The 12,069-nt window shown below is 43.1% G+C and overlaps 1 protein-coding gene across 1 annotated transcript; it reads right to left on the bottom strand.

Moving 5' to 3' along the window:
* Nucleotides 1-5,117: 5,117 nt before the first annotated feature.
* LOC121552724 (zinc finger and BTB domain-containing protein 1) lies at nt 5,118-12,045 on the bottom strand. Its single transcript, XM_041865739.1, has 2 exons — nt 11,387-12,045; nt 5,118-7,976 (listed from the first exon to the last, which is right to left on the bottom strand). The coding sequence occupies exon 2, from the start codon at nt 7,970-7,972 to the stop codon at nt 5,876-5,878; it is 2,097 nt and encodes a 698-aa protein (XP_041721673.1). The 5' UTR covers nt 7,973-7,976; nt 11,387-12,045; the 3' UTR covers nt 5,118-5,875.
* Nucleotides 12,046-12,069: the final 24 nt, after the last annotated feature.

Genomic DNA, 12,069 nt, shown 5'->3' with positions numbered 1-12,069 from the left:
ACACCCGCTATAACATCTGCTAAACACGTGTATGTGACAAATAACATTTGATTTGATTAGTAATGCTTATTTTACCCCCTGAAGGGATGTCACTCCTGTTAAGGTGACTAAAATACAACCTCCATACAGATGTAGGATCTTAAATTTGACCTATATTGTCACAGCAAAATAATCCTGCAGCAAAAGTATTTTAACATTTAGTATATAAGTTGCTTGATCTGTGGTTAGGCTATTAGCTGGCCAAAAGTAGGCTACATGAAAAGTCCAATACTGTTAATATAATCATGGGTTAGTGTGGGTTTTCAGTGAATTTATATAAATCACGAAGCTCATCTTAATTTTCTTAATTTTCAGCAACAAAAGAGTGATCAAATTAAGATCCTGCATCTGTACATGGTCATGTTGTAGGCCTACATTGTGATGGCTTAAAATAACTGTCCAGTTAAAATCTAACTTTTAAAAGCTCATAATCTGTTAACTCATACCCAAATAATGTTGTTGACTCATCCTATACTTGTATTTGTGGCCAAAGCATACATTAGAGAGAAAAAATGCTTGTTTTTGGCCGAGACAGCTCAATGAGGGGTTCGATTAATCTCGCCCGGGCGCCCGTGTAGGTGTATTTTGCACCGGGTGAAAGTTGATTGCATTCGTTTTGGAACCGGGTTGCCTCCAGGCATGAGCTAGGTGCCCTGTTCAAAGCCCATGGCGAAGTCGGCTCAAAACAAAGAAACGTAGGAGCACGTGGAGTAATAAGTAGGACTCTCTGTTTTCAAATGCAAAAGTGATTGCTTTTGAGCTTTATTTGCCTTCCCAATTAAAAATGAGTTAGCAAATTCTAACATTTATTTGATGGAAAATAGATGTATGTTTCTGGACAATGCACCATGGTACCTTGTTGACAGAATGACAGAGCGGCGCAGAATAGTGTTTGATTTGAGAAGGGTGCTCCTCCCCTCTTTCGCCCGATGATGTTATGGGCCTTTGCCCGGGACCCCGCGACTCAGTATAATCGAATCTGCCCACTGACTCATTGGCTGAGCTGGCCAATCAGCTGTTTCCTTGTCATGGATATTTTAAATCGACCGGTATACGCCCACACCATTCAAACAGAAAAGCTGCTTTTTAATATTATAATTTTTTTAATAAGGAAAGATATTTCACTCATATTAACCAGGTTTCCATCTAACCTTTTTATGCGAGTAGATTACATGTCGGATATAAAATGTAATGACAGGCCTGATGGAAACGGAAAGATTTTCGGTAAATTTTCCAAATGTCGACAAAACAAAATACACGAGACAAGGTGGGATCTTTTTGTGTCTGTAAAATGAATTATGCGAGAAATGTTGGTGGAAACACTTTTAATAATAATCTCATCATGTAGGCCATGGTTCCCCAATTTGGCCCCTCAAGCTTTCTGAGCTAATTTTTTAATTGTTATTGTTGGTCATAAAAGACAGTTAAAACACCAGAAAATCAGCTTCAAGTGATTTTATTTTTGGAAATCTGTTCCAAAGTATTCCCACGCATAATAGAGAGATATACAGCATGTGATCATATACAAATGTAAGCAAGGTTTGAAATGATTCTGTTTTAGTTAAATATTATATCCGTTTAGGCTTCTTGCGGACAATTTGCAGTTGACAAATTATTTGTAATTATGTTCCTGCCCCCTGACCATCCACTCAAGAAAAAAAATCTGCCCACGGCTGAATCTAGTTGATGATCCCTGATGTATGCTATAAGTGCGCTCTAGCCAACAGTGTGCAGATACAGTACTGTATCTGTGCACTGTTGGCTAGAGTGCAGTGCCAATACCGGAGTGGGAACACTCAGCTATATAATGCCATTTTTTTGTGAGAAAACCATCAAGAGTTAAATGTGATGGAAACCCATTTAACTTGTGTTTTTTTGACGGTACATGGGATTTTAACCGCAAAAGGTATTTTTATGTGCACTACGTCATCACCCTATAGCTTTTTATCTGCAACATCTCTGGTGGGAAAATGCGCATTTAGTTTTTATGCGGATTTTGGAATATTCACATGAAAATCTGTCGCCAATTGGATGGAAACCTAGCTATAGTAGCATACAGTGCCTTGCAAAAGTATTCATCCCCCTTGGCATTTTTCCTATTTTGTTGCATTACAACCTGTAATTTAAATTGATTTTTATTTGGATGTCATGTAATGGACATACACAAAATAATCCAAATTGGTGAAGTGAAATGAAAAAAATAACTTGTTTCAAAACATTCTAAAAAATAAATAGTGGATAAAGTGGTACGTGCATATGTATTCACCCCCTTTGCTACGAAGCCCCTAAATAAGATCTGGTGCAACCAATTACCTTCAGAAGTCACAATTAGTTAAATAAAGTCCACCTGTGTGCAATCTAAGTGTCACATGATCTGTCACATGATCTCAGTATATATACACCTGTTCTGAAAGGCCCCAGAGTCTGCAACACCACTAAGCAAGGGGCACCATGAAGACGAAGGAGCTCTCCAAACAGGTCAGGGACAAAGTTGTGGAGAAGTACAGATCAGGGTTGGGAAACTTTTAACATCCCACAGAGCACTATTAAATCCATTATAAAAAAATGGAAAGATATGGCACCACAACAAACCTGCCAAGAGAGGGCAGCCCACCAAAACTCATGGACCAGGCAAGGAGGGCATTAATCAGAGGCAACAAAGAGACCAAAGATAACCCTGAAGGAGCTGCAAAGCTCCACAGCGGAGATTGGAGTATCTGTCCATAGGACCACTTTAAGACGTACACTCCACAGAGCTGGGCTTTACGGAAGAGTGGCCAGAAAAGGCATGTGGGAGACTCCCCAAACCTATGGAAGAAGGTACTCTGGTCAGATGAGACTAAAATTGCTTTTTGGCCATCAAGGAAAACACTATGTCTGGCGCAAACCCAACACCTCTCATCACCCCGAGAAGCATGGTGGTGGCAGCATCATGCTGTGGGGATGTTTTTCATCGGTAGGGACTGGGAAACTGGTCAGAATTGTAGGAATGATGGATGGAGCTAAATATAGGGAAATTCTTGAGGGAAACCTGTTTCAGTCTTCCAGAGATTTGAGACTGGGACGGAGGTTCACCTTCCAGCAGGACAATGACCCTAAGCATACTGCTAAAGCAACACTTGAGTGGTTTAAGGGGAAACATTTTAAATGTCTTGAATGGCCTAGTCAAAGCCCAGACCTCAATCCAATTGAGAATCTGTGTTATGACTTAAAGATTGCTGTACACCAGCGGAACCCATCCAACTTGAAGGAGCTGGAGCAGTTTTGCCTTGAAGAATGGGAAAAAAATCCCAGTGGCTAGATGTGCCAAGCTTATAGAGACATACCCCAAGAGACTTGCAGCTGTACTTGCTGCAAAAGGTGGCTCTACAAAGTATTGACTTTGGGGTGGGTGAATAGTTATGCACGCTCAAGTTCTGTTTTATTTGTCTTATTTCTTGTTTGTTTCACAACAACAACAACATTTGCATCTTCAAAGTGGTAGGCATGTTGTGTAAATCAAATGATACAACCCCCCCCAAAAAAATCAACCAGGTTGTAAGGGAACAAAATAGAAAAAATGCCAAGGGGGGTGAATACTTTCGCAAGCCACTGTAATTATAGATCATATTTCATAGAAATCTGGAAACACTGGACAGCTACTTTAAGAGGCTTTAGCAGCTTCCACATTACTGCATATCGTTTTAAGATGTTTTAAGGGAGTATGTTCTCTCTGCAGTGCAACAAAAGGATTACCATTTCACAATAGCAACGCGTGTGACACTGTCCAACATGCAGGAGACATATTGTTCAAGTAACTCCCCGCAATATAACACCACCAACGTAGGACAAAGCTTAATATTGGCTGTGTAATGCAATCAAACACAAGTTAATACAAAGGCAAATGTAAAGGGAATCTTCCTACTAAATCTATCCAAGCTGAAGAGAAGGCAAATGTAACATGAATGAAATAGAAGTAATCAATTGGCACATAAAAGTTCCCAAGAGTGGATTCAGACATACGTTTTAGTCTGTGTACAGTATGCAAGAAGAAAATATGAGTTTTGATTGTCTGTAAAGCCAAATTACTGTCCTATAGTCACTGGGTCTAAGTTATGTTGCTAATTGTTTAGGTAATATACAATACTCCTACCTTACCAGGAAAACTGAATAAGAATCATTGTAGACATCATAACTGTTTTCTCACACAGTGATAAAAGTAATTATTTACTGTATATCAACAATAGAAATCCTTTGAATCGACACTTGTGTTTGAAAAGCGAATGAAAGTTTCAGAGTTGTGTATAGCCCAACATTGCATAGTAAATCATTGATTAAGCAAAAGAGCGAGTGCATGATCTTGCCTTGGTGGCATGAAAGATTTCATATGGAATTAGGCTAACCATTGTCAAGAGTACAGCATGTGTTTCTATTGGTTCAGGTTCCAACCAGTGGAGCAATTCTAGTGTTTTTTTTTGTGTTTTGATATGCAACCTATTTACAATCTGAAGTTCTCACAGCCATTGAACTTTCCCTTTAAAAAGCAACTCATCATTTATTTTTATATCTGATATGAGTTGTAGTCATGTGTATCAACTCTGGTAGAAAAAGAAACTACGTTATGGTGTAAAAAATATAATTTGGGGCTTAAAGATCCAATGCAGCTGTTTTTATCTCAATATCAAATCATTTCTGGGTAACAATTAAGTACCTTACTGTGATTGTTTTCAATTAAAATGGTCGAAAATAAACAAAAATGGCTTCTTAGCAAAGAGCAATTTCTCAAAAAAGAAATTTGCTAGGACTGTCTGGGAGTGGGAAAAACTGAAAACTAGCTGTTATTGTCAGAGAGGTTTCGAACTCTTTCTTATTGGTCTATTAACTAATTTACTGCATGGTGATGTCACCAGGCAGGCCAAAACTCCATCCCACCAAAACCATGCAGAAATGTCAGGCATTTGAGTCATTTAGCAGACGCTCTTATCCAGAGCGACTTACAGTAGTGAGTGCATACATTTTTTTTTACTTTTTTGTGCGGTCCCCTGTGGGCTCTTACACTAAAAGGGCATTATCATCATTTTCACAATTTCACAGTATTATTCCAACCTCATAGTGTGTAAATAGATTAAAACACAGGAAAATCACGTTGTTGACTGCACTGGGCCTTTAAAGACAGGAATTTCAGAGCCTGTGATGTAGCCTATGTTATGATTGGGCTAAACAAACCGTGCCTCTCTTTTCATTTCGTAGTATCATTTTGAAAATACAAGGTGCCAGATCAGTCGATTTGTTGAGATATTCAGTTATGCTTGTCCATGTCCCCTAATGCGTTACATTGAAATGACAAAGACGTGAGCATTGCACAGTGGCATCGACTGGCAGACAATGTTTAGGAATGCAATGCCACTCATGCACCCCTGAAAAGCAAAAGCAATGGCAAGGCCATTCTTAAATTGTCAATGCATAAGTGCTATGTACAGTAACTGTTCACAAATACTATATTGAAATGTGGATTTATATTACAATCAAAACACCTCTTTGCAATGAACTTAAGTTGAATCCACTTCATTCCATTAACTGTGTATTGCATAGGCTGTTTGCTGAGAAACACTAGATTCCAAAAGCCTTCAAATGTGCCAAGGATTTGTCTACTGTGGCAACGTCATCAAATGGCATTAATGTGTGTTTAGTACAGGGGTGTGAATCTGAATGACAAATGACAAAAATTTGAGGCAATAACACACTTCGATTATTCATACAATTTGAAAGTGTAGATTTGATAGGTTTTCTTTTTTTGGTGTTTAAGTGCATACATTTGTTCTCACATTTATGGCTTTTAGGTAACAGACGCATAAATTCAGGCAGGACAAAGTCTTTTGGTGTGCTTGGAGTTGTAGTGGCTTCGCATGTCCTTGCGAAGGCGAAACTTCTCCCCGCAGACGCCGCAGATATACAGGTGCACGTCCATGTGCTTCTCCAGGTGCTCTCCGCTGGGGAAGATCTGGAAGCACACCTGGCAGATGGTCTCGCCGGCGGACAGGTGCGAGATCATGTGGCGCACATGGTCATGTTTGAGGAAGGTGCCCTGGTCACACACGGGGCAGACGTAGCGTGCCATGCCCTTGTGCATGTCGGTGTGCAGCCGGAGCTGCCGCTCACGCAGGAACTGCTTGCCGCACGTCTGGCAGGTGAACTGCTTCTCCTTGGTGTGGACAGTGTAGTGCTCCCGCAGGTGGCAGCGCTGGTAGAAGCCCTTGCCACAGATGGCGCAGAAGTGCTTGCGCCGGTGGTCCGGCTCGACGCCGCCATCCTCCAGCTGGGCGGGGCGGAACAGCTCCTGCTCGTGGCAGGCCAGAGCATGCTCCAATGCCAGGCTCTCGCTCTGGAAAAGTAGGCCACACTGGGGGCAGGCCAGGTCGCCCCCGTCCAGCAGCCCATCGTCCATGGCCTGCGGGTCCTCGGGCAGGGGTGAGTCACCCTCCTCCCCATGGGAGTCGGTGTCCGCACCCTGAGGTTCACCACAACGCTCAGCGTGCTCCTGCAGTTGCCGCCCCTTGATTAGGACCTGGCCACACCTCCCGCAGGCGCAGATGTGGCCCATGTGGCTGGAGATGTAGTGAGCCGACTGGTCCTCCTTCGTGAGCAGTTCTCCACAGAGCTCACATGGCAAACTGTCCCCGTCCTGCTTCTCCACTTTAACCTTGCGCATCTTAACAGGTATGACAGAATCGTTGTTGCTGGACATGTGCCCCTCGAATGGCTCGTTGCTGTCGTCCATGACTGAAACATCAGCCTCGGCCTCCCGGTTAAATTTAATCGGTTCCCTCATAGTGTCGCTGAGTGTACTGTGCCTCGCACTGATCTCTCCCACCTGGACCACCTTAATGCCATCCATCTCGGACACCACGTTTTCTTCCAGCTCCATCTTGATGGTGATATTCCTGGCAGAACCAGGCTCGTTATCCGTACCAATTGTCACGGACCTGATCACTGTGTCGGCGTCTGACTTGTGGTCCGGCCAATCCTCTTCGCCCTTGCAGACCACCCTGTGCTCCTCCATCCCCTCAGAGGCCGAGCTCTCCGCCTTGCTGGAGTCGTTGTCTGCCTCTGCGCTGGTCCTGGGGACCTGAAAGGCCTTACGGTTGGTGCAGGTGAGGATGTGCTCTATCAGCAGCTTCTCGCAGCTAAAGACAAAGCCACAGTCGTCACAGGTGTATGTGCGCCCGAAGCGGGGGCGCTCTTTCAGGGTGGCACTCCGGCCGCCAGGCCTCTTGCGCAGGTCACAAGGCTGCTCAGCCACACTGTCTAGAAACGGTGGTGCAACTACTACCAAAGGGGACGCCACATCCTCCACCACAAGTGGAGGCCTGTTGACTGGGACAGGAATGCTTGGTCGCACAGGCACAGCAGTGATGGCAACTTTGGGCAAACTTTTGGGCTCACCCTCTGGGGCGCTTGGCTTCTGCTGATCGTACATGCGGACTCCAAACATCATTTTTCCTGTAATTGCCGGGCCAACGGAGGAAGAGGAGCCGGACGAGGTGGTGGAGGAAGAGGAGGAGGCAGAGGAGGACGGCGTAAGGTTGGAGGCGCTCCTGATGTCCCGGAGGTCCTCCAGGGTGTCTGGGATATAGTACATCTGCAGGTAGGCCATTGAGACCTTGAGCTCCTCGAACTCGTAGCTGCCCACCACTATGCAGCCCAGGTACATGAGCTGCAGGATGAGGTCGAAGCACTCTGCGCTGATCTGCATGTTGCTGAGGTCCATGCGAGCTGTCCCCTGCTGGTCCCGGATGAACATCATGCGGAAGTAGGAGCTGCACGCAGCCAGCACGGCCTTGTGGGCCCGGAAGTAGATGTCGCCAATGGCGATGCAGCAGTCGCACAGGAAGCCCCACTCCCGTTGGTTGTTGAGCTGCTGCAGGACATGCTCGCTGTGGCTTGGCCTCGCCATCACCCTGGAAGAGTGAAGGGGAGAGCAATTAGCAAAGCAATGCTTCAATCTAAAGATGCTAAATAACTAATGTAGCAGGCACCAAATCTGTTTAAAAACACAACTGTGTAAATTTGCACATGTTAAGATTAATTAAGCTGTTATTATCCCTGTACAATAACCCTCATTAAAAACAAAGGTTAAATAAAACAATAAATAAATAAAAAATCTGAATCAGTCTATTCACAACTCAAGAGGAAACAGCCACTTAACACCACATGACAACTAAATGGTAGGCTTCTCCAACCTCCAAGTCATAGGATGATTAACACATGAATGGTTGCTTATTGGATTCAAACAGAGGAAATACAAAAATATAAACTCTCAGTTGGTAGAGCATGGCGCTTGCAACGCCAGGGTTGTGGGTTCGATTCCCACGGGGGGCCAGTATAAAAAATGTATGCACTCACTAACTGTAAGTCGCTCTGGATAAGAGCGTCTGCTAAATGACGTAAATGTAAAAAGTTCACAAAATAGTGCTCAACATTGCATGTTGAAGTAAAGTATTTTCAAAAGGTCTACATGTGGCACATAATTGTACCACAAAAAGGTCCCCTTAAAATAACACTCTCGCGATAAGATCACCCTAAAGATCATTAGTCACACAGGTGTGCACTCACACAGGACTATATTATCAAATCGGCGGATTTCAAAATTATCTATCCTAATTCTATAATATAGAGCACAGCACATTACGTCTTGAACTAGTGTGGCGGCATAAAGCCTAGAGAGGTGGGCCTGCAACCGGAGGGTCGCTGGTTTGAATCCCAAGTATGAAGGGGGAAAAGTATGTCGGGATTTGGGTATTCCATCTCCTGCCTTTGTGCCCATGAGCAAGGCACTTAATCCCTAAACTCCAGGCGTGCTACACTGTAACAGACCCTGGCCTCCAACCGCTCAGTGTGTGTGTGTGTGTTTATGTAAGTGTTCCTCAGGAAGCCGTGTTCCTCTGGAAACAAAAAATTGTATACAGCTAGTTTATCATTTTTATGTCATTTACAGATTTACAGTGATGTCAATGACAGATTTTCTACAGTAACAGTGTTTACATAGTGGAGTTTGTATTTGTATTTATTATGGATCCCCATTAGCTCTTCCTGGGGTCCAGCAAAATTAAGGCAGTTCATACAATTTAAAAAACATTACAATACATTCACAGATTTCACAACACACTGTGTGCCCTCAGGCCCCTACCTACTCTACTTCCACATATCTACACTAATAAATCCATGTGTACGTGTGTATGTTATCATGTGTGTGTATGCATGTGTCTGTGCCTATGTTTGTGTTGCTTCACAGTCCCTGCTGTTACATAAGGAGTTTTTTCAAATCTAATTTTACTACTTGCATCAGTTACTTGATGTGGAATAGAGTTCCATGTAGTCATGGCTCTATGTAGTACTGTGCGCCTCCCATAGTCTGTTCTGGACTTGGGGACTGTGAAGAGACCTCTGGTGGCATGTCTTGTGGGGTATGCATGGGTGACCGAGCTGTGCGCCAGTAGCTGAAACAGACAGCTCGGTGCACCCAACATGTCAACACCTCTCATAAACACAAGTAGTGATGATGTCAATCTCTCCTCCACTTTGAGCCAGGAGAGATCGACATCCATATTATTAATTTTAGCTTTCTGTGTACATCCAAGGGCCAGCCGTACTTCCCTGTTCTGAGCCAATTGCAATTTTCCTAAGTCCTTTTTTGTGGCACCTGACCACACGACTGAACAGTAGTCCAGGTGTGACAAAACCAGGGCCTGTAGGACCTGCCTTGTTGATAGTGCTGTTAAGAAGGTAGAGCAGCGCTTTATTATGGACATACTTCTCCCCATCTTAGTTACTGTTGTATCAATATGTTTTGACCATGACAGTTTACAATCCAGGGTTACTCCAAGCAGTTTAGTCACCTCATCTTGCTCAATTTCCGCATGATTTATTACAAGATTTAGTTGAGGTTTAGGGTTTAGTGAATGATTTGTCCCAAATACAATGCTTTTAGTTTTAGAAATATTTAGGACTAACTTATTCCTTGCCACCCACTCTGAAACTAACTGCAGCTCTTTGTTAAGTGTTGCAGTCATTTCAGTCGCTGTAGTAGCTGACATGTATAGTGTTGAGTCATCCACATACATAGACACTCTGGCTTTACTCAAAGCCAGTGGCATGTCATTAGTAAAGATTGGAAAAAGTAATGGGCCTAGACAGCTGCCCTGGGCAATTCCTGATTCTACCTGGATTATGTTGGAGAGGCTTCCATTAAAGAACACCCTCTGTGTTCTGTTAGACAGGTAACTCTGTATCCACAATATAGCAGGTGGAGTAAAGTCATAACACATACGTTTTTCCAGCAGCAGACTATGATCAATAATGTCAAAAGCCACACTGAAGTCTAACAAAACAGCCCCCACAATCTTTTTATCATCAATTTCTCTCAGCCAATCAATAGTAATTTGTGTAAGTGCTGTGCTTGTTGAATGTCCTTCTCTATAAGCATGCTGAATGTTTGTTGTCAATTTGTTTAATGTAAAATAGCATTGTATCTGGTCAAACACCATTTTTTCCAATTGTTTACTAAGGGTTGGTAACAGACTAATTGGTCAGCTATTTGAGCCAGTAAAGGGGGCTTTACTATTTTTAGGTAGCGGAATGACTTTTGCTTCCCTCCAAGCCTGGGGGCACACACATTATAGTAGGCTTAAATTGAAAATATGGCAAATAGGAGTGGCAATATCGTCTGGTATTATCCTCAGTAATTTTCCATCCAAGTTGTCAGACCCCGGTGGCTTGTCATTGTTGATAGTCTGCACTGCATTTGTAGCCTTTTTTAAAGCCTATAACATAAAATGTACTTGAACTTAGTTGGTCACAATGAAATATATGTTTGTCTAACAGCTGTAGTCTAGTCTATCTGCATTCTATCAATGGTCTACTTTTTCTAATGTGCAGTGAGGTGATGTCCTCTTATTTATGGCAAAAGAAAATAAAAAAAATGCCGTCTCTTTGTCGTTACTCGTCGCCTGCTCAAATCCCGCCCACCCATTTTCATTGGCCTATTTTGGAGACTCAGTCGTGCGGGCATCGTGGCTGTCAATCATACCTCACTAAAAGTAATGAACTAAACAGCTTTACAATAATTCCAATCGGAGCAACAGAGTGAATGCGTGATTATTATTACTTGTTGAAAATATCGGGAGGACCAAACAATGTGAAACCAAAATGGAGAGACCTCCACGGCAGTGGCAGTGTTGTCGGAAATCTCACGCAAGCACGCACTGCCACCCCCGCGCTTCTTCCCGCAATCACGCTATGAGAAAAAAAGCACAGGGTTTTTCCGAAAGCAGGAATGTTTACTCTGTGAAAACACTGAATAAATACTCACCGACAATAAATGGGGCAGACTGTGGATGTAGTAAAACTCAAGTTGGGGTGCAATGTCCAGAAGTTCCACCTGAACCGCTTTTATCGAACCATAAACTTGTGACGAGAATAATCGCGAGGGCGAAGCAAGCCCCTTCTGCAGCACGGATGAAAGAACTTCCGCACAGCCGCTCTGCGAGCTTATTCACCGCACTGAGCGAGATCCAGCCCCACTCACGCAAATCCAAACCTCCCGAGACTGGGTGTACGGTAACAAGGCAGTGACTAGGCTGCTCAGCTGGACGCTTACAAGTAAAATGGACGAACATAGAAAATGTGACTGTAATACTGGCATAGGCTATTTAGGTTCATAGCACCAATGCAAAAAATTAACAAGGTTTATTTTCCTCCGCATAAATTGGATTAAAAGCCTATGTTTATTGCCTAGTTATTTCGTCTCCATATGCATTTACCAGAATAACCAACCGATAAGGATGATTTAGCTACACATTTGATTCATCTGAGTTTTACAGAAGTAGGCTTACATCTTTGATAGGATGTTAAGGCTACATTTCAGCATAAGAAACATCAAATCTCCAAGGCGTGCATTTATGAGGCTGTACTACTTGGTTATTAGAACTTTGATGCGCTCATAAATTGTCATGTAATAATAATAATAAGCCATTTAGCAGACGCTTTTATCCA

Source organism: Coregonus clupeaformis, chromosome 36 (genome assembly GCF_020615455.1).
Source record: "Coregonus clupeaformis isolate EN_2021a chromosome 36, ASM2061545v1, whole genome shotgun sequence".
NCBI classification, from domain to species: Eukaryota; Metazoa; Chordata; class Actinopteri; order Salmoniformes; family Salmonidae; genus Coregonus; species Coregonus clupeaformis.
The sequence above is the reverse complement of the archived record's forward strand: the minus strand, read 5'-3'. Positions and strand labels throughout refer to the sequence as shown.

Bases quoted from the DNA above. Each gene is read 5' to 3' on its own strand.
- LOC121552724 (XM_041865739.1), bottom strand. From the start codon at position 7,972: ATGGCGAGGCCAAGCCACAGCGAGCATGTCCTGCAGCAGCTCAACAAC.